General features: G+C 37.6%; 1 protein-coding gene and 1 long non-coding RNA gene across 2 annotated transcripts in view; one reads left to right on the top strand and one right to left on the bottom strand.

Annotated features, from left to right (window-relative positions):
- The window catches only part of LOC107668459 (uncharacterized), a 19434-nt gene extending 3537 nt beyond the window's left edge, over positions 1 to 15897 (top strand). Inside the window, exons 2-4 of the long non-coding RNA XR_001631897.1 lie at positions 5452 to 5460; positions 13881 to 13883; positions 15884 to 15897. This is a non-coding gene — a long non-coding RNA (uncharacterized LOC107668459). The remainder of the gene's footprint in view (positions 1 to 5451; positions 5461 to 13880; positions 13884 to 15883) is intronic.
- Positions 11981 to 17626, bottom strand: part of LOC107668456 (pituitary homeobox 1-like) — a 7752-nt gene continuing 2106 nt past the window's right edge. Inside the window, exons 2-4 of the mRNA XM_016460326.1 lie at positions 16206 to 16313; positions 15189 to 15391; positions 11981 to 12616 (exon numbers count right to left, since the gene is read on the bottom strand). Coding sequence (XP_016315812.1) covers positions 12080 to 12616; positions 15189 to 15391; positions 16206 to 16296 — 831 coding nt within the window. The 5' untranslated portion in view covers positions 16297 to 16313 and the 3' untranslated portion in view covers positions 11981 to 12079. The remainder of the gene's footprint in view (positions 12617 to 15188; positions 15392 to 16205; positions 16314 to 17626) is intronic.

The following is a 17626-nucleotide window of genomic DNA, read 5'->3' as shown; positions in this document are numbered from 1 at the left end:
CACAGACAGACAGACAGACTGACAGACACACACACACACACACTCTGTCAAAAATGACCACAATGGAAATGAATGGCAAGCGAATTTCATGTAGTGGAAATGATTGGTACTGCACTGAAAGCTCATTGTTTTTGAGATATCAGATGTGGAACACAACTTGTTTAGATTTATGGCTTTGATTTTCAAGCAGTTTTAGAGTAAAACATATTTTGGAAAATATTTTGGTAACACTTTACTTAAAGCCTTTTTATGTAACTCATAAAGGTAGTTTTAATGCATGAATCATGCCTTATAATGTATCGTATGATCTGATGAATAATTGTAACCACAGTTATAATACATTATAATACTTATGTTTCATCTTTAGAAAGTATAATGCATTAAAACACATGACAAACAAACCTTCAAACATTATAATGCATTTTAACTTTCGTTATATCTATTTATGAAAATATATAATGCATTACAATGTACATTATGAATACCTAAAGAGTTACCTATATTTTTTCATATAAAATTTGAAAATAGTGTTTTTGTGCACTTTCATAACAATATACTTAAACATCGATAACCTATATCTTACCTATATAACCTAACGACTATAACAGCTATATCTTTTTTAGCTTTAATTTCTTCTTTTCTCTCTTTTTTTCACTTAAGCAAAAAAATCTGCCAAGTGTCTTCTTTAAAAGAGACCAAACTTAAGGTTGTGCTCACTCAAGATTTATGACAGTTTAAGTTGTAAATTTAATTTTCAGGTCTATGCTTAGAAATTGGTAACAGGTAATGAATAAATCATCCATACTTCAGTACCATAAAATATACCCCTAAAAATATTCATAAAAGTTTACATTATCAAAGTAAAATAGTACATAACCCTAACTGAAATAAAAAATTCTGTCATTTTTGGCCGGCACACGAGCCACACCAGAGTTCGCCGTTATTTCGTGTTGATCAGCTAATAATCAAGGAGAACCTGTCTAGTGCAAAACTGTGGTGCTTAAACTGTGTGCTAGATGAGTTTAGAGAGTCCTGTGATCTTCCAGCGCTGCGTTTGTTTTCTTTTCCTCAGGCATTCGGCTTCATGTGTCGAGTGGCTCTGCAAGCAGAGAAGATGAACCATCATCCGGAGTGGTTCAATGTTTATAACAAGGTAATAACTTCAAACCCAGCCACATATTTCTCACTGTTGAGCAGCAGTTTATAAAGTTTTTCCAAATGTTTAACATGAATACACTGTGTTTAAACTACATGAGAGGCCACACACATCAGGCCTTTGAAAGTGTCGCATTTGCACGGCAAACAATCGCACTACGTAGTGCACTAGCTCACATTTCATGTCAGGCCGAGTGAGAAAAGTGGAGCGAGCACTGGGAAACAATCCTGACGATCTGTAGTGGAAAATTTATTTGTGAAATAAGCATTAGTGGTTTCGTAAATCAGCTTACTTATCAGCAACTGTGCGGTAGGCCGACGTCTTTATTAAAGTAACTGCAGGACAGGACAGGCTTGGGCTGTTCCCAATACTCACTACTGCAGTCGCCCAACACACGGATAGAGGACATCACTGTGTCATCAGCATAAACATGAAACCTAGCATTTATAATGATAACGTTAACATGAGTAATAAAAAGTAGCGGCCCCAAAACAGAGCCCTGAGGAACACCCCTAGTGATCTGTAAAGGGGTGGATATATCGAAAGCTAGCTGTTGATCATGACTGAATTTCTGGCTGTCTTTCAGGTCCAGATCACTTTATCGACACATGACTGTGGAGGACTGTCAAAGAAGGACATTCGACTGGCCAAATTCATTGATAAGGTGGCTCTGTCCCTGTAGAGGCTCTTTCTTCTGGAACGTACATTCATTTTCAATATTTCAAATCTTCTGTATTGTATTCCCAAAAAGGGAAATAGTTAATTTGTTAATTCACACATGTGTGTGTTTAAAATAATTTTTCTTATTCGGATCTACATGATTCTGGTAAATGCATATCAAACAGATGTTGGAATACTGTTAGTAGATACATTTCATATTCATTAAATATCTGATACAGTTTTAAATCATTTGTTCAGGTGCATTTTTACATATAAAAAAATTTAAGTTAAAAACATGTATTATTAATATAATTTATAATGAATGTCTGATAATTGCTATATGCAGTGGGCCAGCAAATTTTCCGTTTTCCGTTTTCTGTATCGACGGACACTTGTTCACTATGCTGTTTGCAGCCCTTCAGACTAAACGTATACACTCCCCGAGCTTTAAGATGACCACTTAAGTCCCCTTCACAGGGCACTGTCGGACAATAGGAAGTAGTAGTGATGAGCAAATGAAGCCTCGTGAAGCACTGAGGCTTTCCTCTGACTGTTTCGGGAAAAGATTCAAAGCGTCGAGACAACATGAAAACAAGACATGACGGGAGTGTCAGGGCTCTGTCATAAAACCACAAGAAAACGAGACCAAAGTGACAGAACCCTGACAAATATGTGTGCTGTGTAACCATGACAAGCATCTAGACCTCTGAGTATGTCATATGAAGTTTTTGAAAAAGAATATATATATTTTTTAAAAAATTCATAATGATTTGAGTGCCAAACTCCATGCGTTTCATTTGTAATGAGAGCTGATGTTAAAACCCCAGAGTACTCTGAAATGTCAGCAGGAAACTTGTACAGACCCATATTTTCCTTTTAGTCAGTTTATAAGCATGCAGCATTTTGACTGTACCACGTTTACTTGGGCTACACAAAATGACAACACATTTTCATAATTTCTTAGGACGAGAAAGAGCGTACAGTATGTTTCATATAGACATGTAGACATGGTGTGCACCTCAGTGAGCCGACAGAGCGCAGGTGATCCTGGTGCCAGAGCTAGCCCTGACATGAGTCACAGCATAAAACACCAGGCCTGATTGTTGGTGGGAAGCATGTGGCTCAGATCAGGCTTGTGAGTCGTGACCATGGGCCACATTTGAAACTGATAAACTGATTTTTGTTTTAAAGTATTCCAAGATTATTTCTTATTAGATAGACATTTTAGCATTGATAATTAAGCGAATGATTTAAGGCAGTTTGCTGTTTTCATTTAAAATTACTGCATTTCATTTTCACTTCAAAGATTACATAATTTTAAACAAGACTACTTTTTAAAATTATGAAGTGAATACAATTTCTGTAACCATTAAACCAATAATTATCATGCAATGTTTATTTTGTTTGCTGTGCAACAATTTTATGAAAGTGCTTTGGGTTTAAAAATGACCATAAAATACACACCAAATGCACCATAAAATGATCATAAAAAGTATTTTATTTGTGTGCTGTAATATTAATATCTGGTTTGCATGTGATTGCGTGTGAGGAACAGATGCAAATGCAATCTTTTTCTACATCCTCTCGTACGGTCACCTTTGCTAAAAAATCAATTACAACAAGTATTATATTTCCCCACTTTAAAGTTCATTTTGTGCATTAATTTTTTTAGCATTTGGTAAAACATTTGGTATTAATACTTTTATGCAAGGATTGATCCTCTCGATACAATGTGTGTCGATATCGCAAGTGATTTCCACACTTACCAGCATTGTATTAATGACTTCTTTTTTAGTTTCTAACAAGGGAATGACTCCACATCCACAAACACAGTCATGACTAGTATATCACAAAAGATCTTATTAACTTCATTTCATTTTATTGTTCGTTAAAACTGCTGTAGTAGACTCTACAGTACTTGTTTTCCACTGGTTGATTGCTATCATAGTCAGTTTACTCATCTATGATGATTTCACCTCTGAAAAGCTGAAGGTATTATACAGGTCTGTTAAGCTGCATTAATCGCTGGAGATTGTGGGTCACTGAGCTGTTGGTTTCTAGCAGGCTGTCCCAAATGCCACCTGTATCAGCCGGCGGATCACTTTTAGTGCTCCCATTGGTAGTCACACAGTGCTTCGCTGCTCATCTGCATTAAGTTGCTTTGTTGCATTACCAATGGCCAATCTAATTAACTCACTCTTTACTGAAGAGTACTGCACCAACTCTTTCCACAAACCTTGGATGTTGTGGTAAAACAGAGCTAGGTTGAGTTAGCAGTAGAAAACAACATCTTCAGGAACTGTAGTCTGGCATTGTTTGCAAGAATAGTGTTTCTTGTCTGCTGCTGGAAGTCAAATGTTGTGGTGTTTGGGGACTAGCCACAGCAGTCAAATATCTGCGAATCAAGATAACAAGGTTTCCTACATCATGTCCTTCCATTTAAATGAATTTTACTGGGTTAAATTTCAACCCCAACCGCATTGGTGTCACCTGTAGGCCTATGTGATAAACAAACTGTGCCTTCTGTGGTCCAGGTCCTCCGATAACATACTGGTTTCATCCCCAGAGCGTCCATATATTTGCCGGGAGCTCCGCACAGGTCACCGAGGGTTTGCCATGCCCCAGTCAATAGAGATTTTTTGAGAAACTCTGAAGAAAAGTTGATATTTACCAGACTAGAAATGGTTTCAAAACTATTTCTAAAGAGTTTAAGATCCACCAATCTACCAGGCAGATTGTACAAAAGAAAGAAATTCAACACCACTGTCCAGGCCCCAGTGTACTCAAAGGGAAATTCAATAATGAACATATTTAAACGAACTTGATGTTGAATGAAATCCAGCCGAAATGAAGGTGATTTTGACCTTCAGGAAAACTTTGATCGTTAAACACAACCTAATTGCCATTGGCAGATGGTGACTCTAGGTGGGTGTAACCTGGGGCTCCATCTATAGGTGTTTTTAAACTTCTTCCTATTTTGGCACACTGCACTGTCTACCGGCTTCGGAGAAAAGAAAATCTAAGAAACTGGGATTGAATGTCTGCTCTTATTTTGCATTACAACCACACCTTACCATCTCCAGACTGATGGTTTGGTTGAATGTTTCAACCAAACCCTGAATAGCATGCTGAACAAATTTCTGACTGGGACCAGTGGTTACCCTCAGAGATGGGCAGCTCTGGTGCTCGAGATCCACTTTCTTGCAGAGTTTAGCTCCAGTTCTCATCTAACCTGAGCAAGCTAATCACGGTCAGGATTCAGGATTGCTAGAAAGCTACATGCAGGTTTGCCTGTACAATCAGGGTTGGAGCTAAACTCTGTAGGGCCTTGGACCTCAAGGGCCTGAGTTGCCCACTCCTGCTTTACCTAGTGGTTGCTCCTAACCTCCTTACCTAGTGGGGCCCAAGGATAGTACATACAGTGTGGTCCAATATATAATCCAAATCAGAGACCATCTGGAAGAAATTACATCACTGGCCCAGGATCCCAGCACTCTCAGAAAACTTGGAATGAGTGCCACGGAGGGATTCTTAGTGCCAAGTTCTGAAAACAAGTTGCTTTGTTGGCATAGACCCTACAAAGTAATGTGAAAGACTGGCAGCATCACCTGCAAGATCTCATTGCCGGAGCAGAGAAAGAAAGAGTAAAACTGCTATATTAACTTGCTGAAAAAAGTCCACCCCAGGGCAGAGCCAACTCTTTGTGCCATTGGTAAGGAGTATGAACCAACAGGACAGCTTTTCTAAACTAGCTGCACACAACAAGTGCTGGATGTTTCCGGTCTGGAGCAACCTCAAGGAGACCAGGCAGAGCAGTTGAGCTGTCTCAGAAGAAACCTGGATTTACTAATCGGGTGCTGAAGTAACCCCATCCCTCCAAACGAGCTTTTGTATCCCCGAACATCTGATAAATGTGATTACAGATGAACTGGACATTATGCGCTCCATCGGTGTCATTAAAACATTCATCAGTGAGTGGTGTAGTTTCATCATGCTAGTCCCCGAAAGGATGGAGCACTTCGATTTTACATCGACTTGTGGAGTGGAGACTCTTCTAGCAAACGTTCTTTCCTGCAGACAGATGCCTCTGGAGTCAGTAGAAGGGGATTGCATATCGCTGGCATTCCTCAGCCGGATTTCCCTGAGAGACGTGATACTCTAGAAGAAGGGTTTGGCTAGAACATGGGCCCTGGATTCCCTCCATTTCTACCTTCTGGGGAGACCCTTTGTGCTAGAGACAGACTATCGACTACAGTGACTGGAATGCATGAAAGACTCCAATGCACAAATTGCAGTCTCGCTCCCTTCAGCCCTACAGATTCACTGTGAAATATTATCTTCTTTCTCAAATATTGTTAGAGGGGCCGAAGTGTGATCCCAGCTGTCCTCTGCAGATGGTTGGGGTTGCTCTCTTGTGCCCCAATTCCCCTTTCTTTCAATACCCTTCTTTGTTTAATAAAGACATACATGAATTTAAAAACTATGTATTTAACTTGATGTGGCACTGAAGTGGATGTTAGCTGGCACATCGGTGCCATAGCAGACACTGTGGTTGAACACACATACAGATAAACTGTTATGTCTCGGACTGACCAGCTGAGGGCCGAACCAACAGACATCACCCATATTGCTCATACATGGCTGCAGATATTTTACCTCTTAAAAGACCTGAAAGGACTTTTATCAATGTTCTTATACCCTTGCTGGAATAATGATAGAGGACGCCAAGTATGGTGGGAAGGCGAGGAGCTGTTTGTTTGTTATGGTGCTTATGCTTTTTTAAATTTAAGCAATTCTCTGTTTACCCAAAGCGAGTATGATAGTTTATGGTATCACGGTATCATATCATATATTGTATGGTATCATATTAATCTGTTTAATGTTAAAGAATATGATTACCCGTGAGTGTAAACTGTCAGATAATAGAGCTGCTAGTTAGTCTGTAACTAGCGTTCGGTAAGATTAGTTATTATTGAAGAGTGCTGTTATTGAAGAATTGCAGTTTTTGGTTTGAGGTTGTTTCCTTTGTTCGTTTGGTTTATTTCTGTAAATAATTGGAGTTTTGTATGTTGTATTGTATAATTATTTCTTTATTTTGTCACATTGTGCTGTCAGCTGGTTTCTTTAAGCTGGAGGTTTCTTTTTCTCCATGACTCTTCCTTGGGGACACCTTAGCTTTATTCAGTTTCTCAAGAAGATTCCTTTGGTCAAGCCAGGAGCTGTAACCTTCAGTAACTGCCTTAGCCTTTATTTCCTCTTTTAGCCCATCTGTAATGTTAAAGCCTGCCACAGATCCAGTGGTCATCTCATTCCTGTTCCAGCCACAAGGTCAAGGCTGGCACGGTCCAGTTAACCTGCTGGTAGATGCTGTAACTAAACCCTCTGGCTGCAAAAGTCATCATTCTCCACTGACAGCCAGGGCTGCGTTTCCCAAATGCAACTATGGTCGCAAGTTCCATCATTACCAATAGAGTTCAATGGAATTAACGACCATAGTTATCTAACAATGCTTTTGGGAAACACACCCCAGTTTGGTCAAGCAGCACAGAAACCTCAAATATGGAGGTGGAGTAATAACTTTTCTGGAGTTTGATGTCAGAACCCTTGACCCTTTACTGCAGGTGGTTCTGCTGAACACAAAAGAAGATATTTTGAAGAATGTGTGTAACCAAACAGTTGACAGTCCCCACTGACTTCCATAGTATGCAAAAAAAATACTGTGGCTTACTGAAAGAAAGTCAGAGGCTACCATCAACAGTTTGGTTACATTCTTCAAAATAACTTATTTTGTGTTCAGCAGAAGAAAGAAACTCATACAGGATTGGAACAACTTGATGGTGATTATGACAGAAATTTTATTTTTAGATGAACTATCTTTTTTTAAGACAGTTTCCACTCGACTAAATGTATCACTGAAGCTGCTGGATTTAGGTTTACAGGTAAAGTTTTTCCATAAATTACATCCAGGTCAGTCCATTACAGCAGTATACTGTATGTTCGCGCAGCGCTTTTGTTTTTAATTTAAGAAAACATTAAGTCAGTCTTTTATCTTGGTTTCTTAATCGGTGAAACTGACAGGCTCACTGACTGAGGAGGGCAAAATCAGCAATAACAGCTGCTAAATGTGACCCCCACCATCTGAACTGAGTTGTTCATAGTCGGCTAGTGTGGCGAAACTAAATCAGTTTGCATTATATTTATTCCAGTGGTAATATTTGTAAATATTATTTATCACTATACCCGTGTTTTAATCAAGGATCTCCTTAAATACACAGTTCGATTAACACTTTACCTACTAATGTCTACATCATATGTTAATTACAAAAACAATTTCAATTACAATGTGTAATGAAAAAAATAGGGTAACTTTGTTTTAAGGTGTCCTTGTTATACATGTACTTAGCATTAGCACAAAATTATGCATAATTACATGCAATAACCCTAAACCTAACCCTATAGTAAATACATGTTCATTAATATTACTCAGTACTTGAATGTATAATTACACTGTAACAAGGACACCTTAAAATAAAGTGTAACCAAAAAAGGTATTACTCTTTTTTTTTTTTTTATTATTTATTTGTTACAGGTAATACAATTACTATTTATTGCTCATTACTTACAAATACGCACAGGAACACAGTAGTGTGATCTTTATTTTTTAATCAGAGTTATTCACCCTTGGTCTATACCTGACATATTTGTGTACTATACAGAAGAACGAGATTTCACCCAAAGCTCTCCTTCCCCAAATGTTCTTATTGCACTAAAATTCAACTTTCACAAACACATGTAATTTTGCATTGAGAATGTAATTAAGTCTGAACAATTTTTCTCGATTTAGCCGCCTGGCGCGTCTGTTAATCATAATAAAAGAGAAGGAGCTGGTCGCTAGTTGTTCTTTCAGTAGATCTGAATAGTCTGAAGCTGCAGGATGAAACTCTATCAGAGAGAATCAGAGTAAAGTACCTGCTATCACAAAACTGCTTGGTTAATCATTCCCTCTAGACATGATAATAGGCAGTTTTGTGAGTCTATAAAAGCCTTCATGGCAGGACTGGTGTGCTGCAGGCAGTTAGAAATGCGAGTGTTTTAAACTGTGTCTTTATGTTTCGAACATTTATATTTGATGTGTTTGGGCTGATCATAAGCATTGCTTAAGGTTTGTTTTGTTTTTGCTGACTTTCCGAGACTGGTTTTAATTGATTTGTTTAATTCTATTTTTTCTTCATTTAGGTTAAAAGTCTTTAGCAAGCTACTTTGTATTATATATAGATAATAATCCATGGTTTAATCTAAATGTTTTTTTTTTCTCAGAACATTGGATATTTTCGGGTTGTTATTAATCATAATGTCCTTATATTGCTTCTCGCGAGTTATGTGATTTAAGTATTCCGCTTCTTTTTTTTTAACGACATGCCTTTTCAATCAATGTTATGGTTATTCTGTCTTATCAAGCGTCCCATCTTCCTTTGCCAAACAACCTTTGTGTTTGTTGTGACAGAATAATTACACAATATTACTCACATTACAAAGTGCAATGACTGTACATTATAACATACAGACTCTTTTGATGTTTATACCGATGGATTATGATTAAACATACAAATCATTTAAATTTTAAGTGCGATTTCAGGCAAAATATTGTCTTTTTATTGTCATAACATGTAGGTTGCTACAGCTTTACACTGAACGAGCTGACTGAGCAAGAAGTAAAGAAAACAAACAAAAAAAAGAGTTCTTTAAATGTACAGAATTTTCCATGTAATAATAGACTAATGATTGAATAATCATATAGAGAGTATGACGCACCAGAGTAAATGTCACATTATTGTTATAGTTATTGTAAAACGTTAAAGAGCACGAGCAGCTGTTTCTATCTGGGCTGAACCTTCACAATATTGTCGTTAGTGTGACCCGGATTAGTTCGAATTTTCGAATTTTAAAAAGTAAATGTCGATGTTGCAACATTTTACGTTACCCGATGAAACTTTGATAATTCAGTTATTGTTGGTTATTGTTACAATATTATACAATATATAATATCATAATAGCTGTTCCAAATACTTTAATGTTAAAAACTGGTAATGTTAAAAATCAGTTCGTTTTAGAGTCACCGTTGTTGTTGTTATATGCTTTTATTAAATTTCCACGATGTTTATGTAATTTGAATACTGCGAAAGCAATAACTACATGAAGATAGTAACACTAAATGTAATCATCCGTTAGCTTATTATGAACCCCCTACACTTTGAAATGTAAAAATAAGCCTAGTTGAGAGCATATGATCATTAATGTTCTGCTTTTCTTAGTTCTGTCATAAGGAGAACATTCTCTAACCCAGCTCTAATTGAGGGAGATAGGAAAGCCAAAGGTGCCAGAGTATGGATTTCCTACGAGACTGATGAAGATTGATTTAGAATGAGTAATTAAACACGTTGAAGTGACGTGCATTGTCTTCTTATCATAAGCGATTAGAATATCTACACAATGTGGCTTGACTTCATATCAGTGATTGATTGATCAGAGAGGATGATGGTCATTTACTGACAATTAATTTTTTTACTTCTTTTAGAAGGACAGTAGGCTATATAAAAAATAAACATTTGCAAAAATCCGGCGATTTATTTCGCGCTTCTCTTTTGTGCGCTTTAGTTGTAGAATTCGTTATGCTAGCCTATTTAAATCTAATTCTAAAAAAAAACTTCTTTAAATCCAACTGATCTAATCCTAACTAGAATTTACACAACATACGGTATAAGAAAATGTAGCGTGATTCACTAGAATTTGTTTTTGTCAGAAACAATTCAAAAACCGCTCGAAGTGTTATTTTCAATGCTATTTCTACTCAAGGCTACTGCGCATAAAGAAATAATACTTCTAATAATTATTATAATATGTGTGGCAGCGCTTAACAAGTCAATGCGCGTCAGTTTCTGTAAAGACTGAACGTAACTGAAAAGTGCTTCGCTCTATTTTCACCAGATTCTCTTCTTCGAGGCTTTGGCGTTGTCCTCGGTATGTGATGTTCACTTTCTTTCAGTCTCTTGTTTGATTTGGGGAATGGGTTTAACGCGTCCTTGAAAAGGCATGTCAACATTGTGCAGTGAGCTCATTCTGTTAGCCTAACTGGGCAAAGCAGAGGAAGTGACCATTAACACGGGCCTCTCTCAGCCGACCTTTTAGGAAATTAAAGGCATTATTATCAGTGGAAAAGGATCAGTGGCATTAAAGAAAAGATCAGTTACGACAGACCCTCTCCTACGTATCATCTAAATAGCTACACCTGAATACACCCATGCAGATAAAACAGTCACTTAATGTGGCAAACCGAGATAAGGAATAGATTTTAAAGTTTGCCTTTCTCTCTTTCATCCTAAAGGTATATTTGGATATAATTGCGTGCTTTGGAAATCATTTATAATTAAGAAATGTGCTGGAGCATTTAAAAAAAAGCAAATGGAAGGATTTAGTGCATGCATATATGGACACATACTGATGTCAAGCGTAATATATGGAAAGAGAAAAGGCAACATTTCATGCATTGAAATTTAGCTCGGCGAATAGGGAAAAAAACCCTTAGATATGATTGAATGATTGTTTAAAGATACTATATTTTTCAATGAAAAAAGCTGATTTTCGATTATGTACAATGTCCGCTTTTTTAAAATACAGCCCAATCCTTTCGAGAAATTATTTTAGGAATTCTTAATTTTGAGGTTTATTCAAACATTTCCATAAACATATGCACAATTTCAACCAACAGGGGTACAACATAAAGTTATAGCTTTGTTATTTAGTCTACACATTCATATAATTTTTACAAAACATTTTTTTGCACTCGAAGTAAGCATGCGGTAAATCTATCGACAATGAAAGAACTAAAGAATCCAGGTTATCGATGAGAGGCCACGAGGACAACAAACCCTCTGCGTGACACTTAATACAAACACGACGAACACGACTCATCACGAGGCCTAATTACCACGACACGCTGCGCTAATTACACGCTTGTGTTCTGACCAACCATTGTTCCCACTTGGAGCACTGCGTCATATTCAAATTTTGTTCCACGTTTATATTTATGTACAATGTATCAGTTTAACCTGCTCCAAAACGTTGAAATCCAAACAATGGATTTACATTGTTGTGCAAGTTTAGGTAAACACAGACAATCCGCATATTCCACTGCAAAATGCCGATCGCACCAAATCCAGTACGGTTGTTATTTCTCACGGTGTCCGTTCACTGGAGGTTAACTCGTCAGCTGTTGTACTGGCATGCGTTTAGACTAGAGCCGGGACTCTGCAACCCGCTATATCCGAAAGATGGATGCTGCTTGGATTTCAGTCTTAAGGAGTTGCAGGTGTCCCTGTAGACGCTGTAAGGAGATCCCGGAGGTCCGTAGGGGCACGCTGACGAGCTCATGGCCGGATTGATCGCGGAGCTCCCGATACCGTTCAGGTTACCGATGTTGCTCAGGCCGGTGGTCGGCATGCCAGGCACGGCGGAGTGTCCCATCCCAGACGCCATGCTCATGGAGGAGATCGAGGTCGGGGCTGAGAACATGGACTGGGACGTGAGGGGACTCATGGAATTAAAGAAGGTGAAGTTCTTGGTGGACAGCGGGGTTGGGGCCAGGCCTTTGTTGGTCCAGTTGTTGTAGGTGTACGCGGGGTAGACGTCATCATACGGCTGCATTAGTCCGCTGAACTGGGGCAGGTAACTGTTCTTACACAAATCCATTTGCTGGTTGCGCTCCCTTTTTCTCCATTTCGCCCTCCGATTCTTGAACCAAACCTACGGAAGAGGACGCGTTATTCACTCAAGCGCAACAAATGCTATTAAAAGTTGACTCAAAGCAGTAGTCATAAACTTATGCAAAACTTTTTTTTTCTTGCTGTAGAGGTCATTTGCAAAATATTTAATATTCGCAATGAGATGAGCACATTAGCTACATTTGTATGTGAATAGCTTACAATTTAAAATATCAGCGAGATATATTTTTACCACAAAACCCTGGACCAAAAAAAACAGTCATAAATAGCACAGGTATATTTGTAGCAATAGCCAACAATACAGTGCATGGGTCAAAATAATAGATTTTTCTTTGATGCCAAAAATCATTAGGATATTAAGTAAAGATCATGTTCCATGAAGATATTTTGTAAGTTTCCTACCGTAAATATATCAAAACTTAATGTTTGATTAGTAATATGCATTGCTAAGAACTTCATTTGGACAACTTTAAAGATGATTTTCTCAATATTTAGATTTTTTTGCACCCTCAGATTCCAGATTTTCAAATAGTTGTATCTCAGCCAAATATTGTCCTATCCTAACAAACCATACATCAATGGAAAGCTTATTTATTCAGCTTTCAGCTGATGCATAAATCTCAATTTCAAAAAATTGACCCTTATGACTGGTTTTGTGCTCCAGGGTCACATATAGTGTTTGAAAACAAATCAAAAAGCGCAATGCATGTATTTGTCTATAAATTTAACCAACAGTAAAACATCAGTCATGTAGCGAACGTTTTACTAATGAGGATCAGAATATGTTTTTTGAATGCTGTCGAATTATTTAAAAGCCTGCAAGGAAATATTTCTGAATCTCGCTGAAAAAAAGGCTATAATATAGGCCTACGTTTGCTTTCGTGGCCTGGAAGTAGAGCTTTTAATCCTTTAAAAAATAATGAGAAGCAATCCTTAGTCTAATTAAAAAAGGTTCTATTTTCAAATTCATAACAGGATACGCACTGAACGAACAAATCAACAATTCACAAATTGAACACTTTTTACAACTGATAAAACTTGATTTAGTTAGCTTATTAAATAGGTCATTTTAATTTGCTAGTTAATCTGCACATTTGATCTTGTAAATATTCCACTGAAATAAGTGAGAAAATACTCTCCAGTCTTGGCCTGAAACGCATCCAAGGTTATTCTGTAGCTAAAATGTTAGATAACACTTTAATTTAAGGTGTCCTTGTTACACGTTACATGTACTTACTATTACATGCATGATGCAAGTAACCCTAATCCTAACCCTAACCATATAGTAAGTACATGTTCATTTGCAAAATATTTAATATTCGCAATGAGATGAGCACATTAGCTACATTTGTATGTGAATAGCTTACAATTTAAAATATCAGCGAGATATATTTTTACCACAAAACCCTGGACCAAAAAAAACAGTCATAAATAGCACAGGTATATTTGTAGCAATAGCCAACAATACAGTGCATGGGTCAAAATAATAGATTTTTCTTTGATGCCAAAAATCATTAGGATATTAAGTAAAGATCATGTTCCATGAAGATATTTTGTAAGTTTCCTACCGTAAATATATCAAAACTTAATGTTTGATTAGTAATATGCATTGCTAAGAACTTCATTTGGACAACTTTAAAGATGATTTTCTCAATATTTAGATTTTTTTGCACCCTCAGATTCCAGATTTTCAAATAGTTGTATCTCAGCCAAATATTGTCCTATCCTAACAAACCATACATCAATGGAAAGCTTATTTATTCAGCTTTCAGCTGATGCATAAATCTCAATTTCAAAAAATTGACCCTTATGACTGGTTTTGTGCTCCAGGGTCACATATAGTGTTTGAAAACAAATCAAAAAGCGCAATGCATGTATTTGTCTATAAATTTAACCAACAGTAAAACATCAGTCATGTAGCGAACGTTTTACTAATGAGGATCAGAATATGTTTTTTGAATGCTGTCGAATTATTTAAAAGCCTGCAAGGAAATATTTCTGAATCTCGCTGAAAAAAAGGCTATAATATAGGCCTACGTTTGCTTTCGTGACCTGGAAGTAGAGCTTTTAATCCTTTAAAAAATAATGAGAAGCAATCCTTAGTCTAATTAAAAAAGGTTCTATTTTCAAATTCATAACAGGATACGCACTGAACGAACAAATCAACAATTCACAAATTGAACACTTTTTACAACTGATAAAACTTGATTTAGTTAGCTTATTAAATAGGTCATTTTAATTTGCTAGTTAATCTGCACATTTGATCTTGTAAATATTCCACTGAAATAAGTGAGAAAATACTCTCCAGTCTTGGCCTGAAACGCATCCAAGGTTATTCTGTAGCTAAAATGTTAGATAACACTTTAATTTAAGGTGTCCTTGTTACACGTTACATGTACTTACTATTACATGCATGATGCAAGTAACCCTAATCCTAACCCTAACCATATAGTAAGTACATGTAGTTAATTAATATTACTCAGTAGGCTTAAATGTATAATTACACTGTAACAAGGACACCTTAAAATAAAGTGTAACTAAATATTGTGCTTATGCAAATGTTTCTGACTGCACTGTTTTTAGGGTTCTCGTACCCGGACTCGGGCCTCCGTGAGGTTGGTCCACACTGCGATCTCCTCTCTGGTGCTCATGTCCGGGTATCGGTTCCTCTGGAAAGTGGCTTCCAGCTCCTGCAGCTGCTGGCTGGTGAAGTGAGTCCTCTGCCGTCTTTGTTTCTTTTTCTTGGACTCGTCGGCATTCCCATCGTCACTTCTCTGCTCGACAGACCTCTCCTTTTCTGGGGAGAATAATTTTAAGGTGATATGTGGTGCTCAGTCGCACCTATTTTTGCCAGAGATTTGGAAGGAGTCGGACTCAAACCGGGAGTCGGACAAAAGGGGATCACGATTCGTGTACACAGACTGTCGTGCTCGTCAAGCCATACATATGCAAACACGTCTTATTAAAATATGTCTCTCAAACGGGATCTATTTGCACACAATGCTCACGGCTGTATTATTTTAAATATCCAACACAGACGTTAAAGGCCTATCCAGTGGAAAGAACTTTCGGCCGTGTTTTAAACTCAGGCCTAGTTCGTTGTTGTTTACGCATCTCGACTACTTTCATATAAAGATTTGCAGTTTATGCAACAGCGTCCTCCAGCTAATAAACGCGCATTTAATTGTAATATCATTTCTAGAAACCGGTTTGGTAGCGGTTATCGAGTTCTTTATAGGATCAAAACATAGGCTATATCCAGCAGTTGAAATATTCTCTGTTTAGAAAGCAATAATAATAATACAGGCTAAACGTGAATTTATATTTAGTTTTTGCAATTGCAAAGCAGCAAGCTGCCAACGTGCAACAAGCGCTGCATGCACTGCTTCTGCAAAATTAGGCCGAAAAAAAAAACCCCGGCTAAACAAATAAATAAGTTATTTCTATGTACTAAAACAAAAAATTGCAGGCATGGCAGATATGTCAGGAGACAATATTTTTAAAATGTAAATGCATGCTTTTAGTCAAATAGGCTTGCTTGCATATACTTTCGGCATGTTAATGTTGTGTGGTTTATTCTATGGATGGGTATGTAAATATATGTCGTTTACCTGCTGTTTCATTATCTGAAGATTCGCAGCTCGAGTTCTCTAACGTTTCTCTGGTGCTGTTGCTTCTCGGCAGATGAAAAGATGAGGCCATGTCCAAATTTATTCCACCTTTAAAACAATCATGCGTGTTACAAAAGCTCCTCCAGCGCTGCGACGCAAGCGTCGGTATATTTGCTAAGCAATCCACTCCGCTTTTCTAACGAATAAACACGTGGACAGCCAGCGATCTCGCGCAATATTGTCCTCCAAACTACTGTAGATATATTCCTGAAGAGTGAGTGTTTGGTGTGAACGAGTGGAGGTGCAGCAGCAGCAAACAGCAGGACCCACCCATCCTCTCTTCCCCGCGTCCACTGTCAGTCCCACCCACAAAGCCCAATCATACATTAGACATACTTTTTCCTGAGCTTCTGGCAATATCGCTGCATGCACCTTGTGTCGGAAACAGTGTTTTTGGACTCAGGCTGCATGAGCCATGAACAGTAAGAGGCTATTAGCTAAAAAAAAAAAATCAAACGCACAAAACCACCTTATCCACGCTGACAAATATCAGTTCTACAGCGCGTTCTGCAGCTAGACAAGTCCAGCTGATTGTGTTTCTAATAAAGTTAAGTTATTTTTTACGTCAACCATATTTTGTCCAATGTGCATAATTGCTGTTATTCTCGTGCGGTTTAATAACAGTCATTGGAGCAATGTCAGCACTTAATTGTTAACATTAAAAAAGAGGCTAACTTTATTTGCCATTGACAATTCCATTTGTTCAGTGTGCAGTTGGGCTTTCTGCTTTGAATACTGGCGACATGTCGAAACCAGCAAACCAAGCGGTGTGTTCAGAGGAAAGGTCTTTTGCATTTGAGGCTCATGAACACGTTATTATGCTCAGTGACTGTTCAGGACTAATGCAGACACATTTACTCTTGCCTACAAACATTATTACCACTATTGCCCAAACAATGACGGTAGCTAGCTACTATTGTAGAAACAGTCCAATAATTAGAAATATGATATGGGCTTATTGTGACAGTTCCATTCTCAGTCAGAAAACATCTCACTTTCACGTCTGATTGTTCTGTGCGGGATTTTTTCAGGTTAGTGGCGCCTGCTGGTTGGTGAGAATACAAAGCCGCCTGACAGCCGCCTTACAATCATCCGCGGCCCTTAAACGAAAAATATTAGACTCAGGAAAGCGCCATTTCTAGATGTTTACGACACAGAGTCCGCCACCAGCTTTCTCAAATTATTTCCGCAGTTTCCACACTGCAGACAATTTATATTTTTATTTTATAAACAAAGAAACCGAAGGTTTATGTTTTTACTGTTGTGGCTTTGAAAAAAATTTTTTTTTATTTATTTATTTATAATAAAATAAAAAAAAAAACATTTTATTTTTACATGGCCATATGTATAGCAACACCCCC

This window comes from Sinocyclocheilus anshuiensis, unplaced genomic scaffold, assembly GCF_001515605.1.
Source record: "Sinocyclocheilus anshuiensis isolate Anshui unplaced genomic scaffold, SAMN03320099.WGS_v1.1 scaffold2749, whole genome shotgun sequence".
Classification (NCBI taxonomy): domain Eukaryota; kingdom Metazoa; phylum Chordata; class Actinopteri; order Cypriniformes; family Cyprinidae; genus Sinocyclocheilus; species Sinocyclocheilus anshuiensis.
Note: the sequence above shows the minus strand (reverse complement) of the source record. Positions and strands in the feature narration are given on the sequence as shown.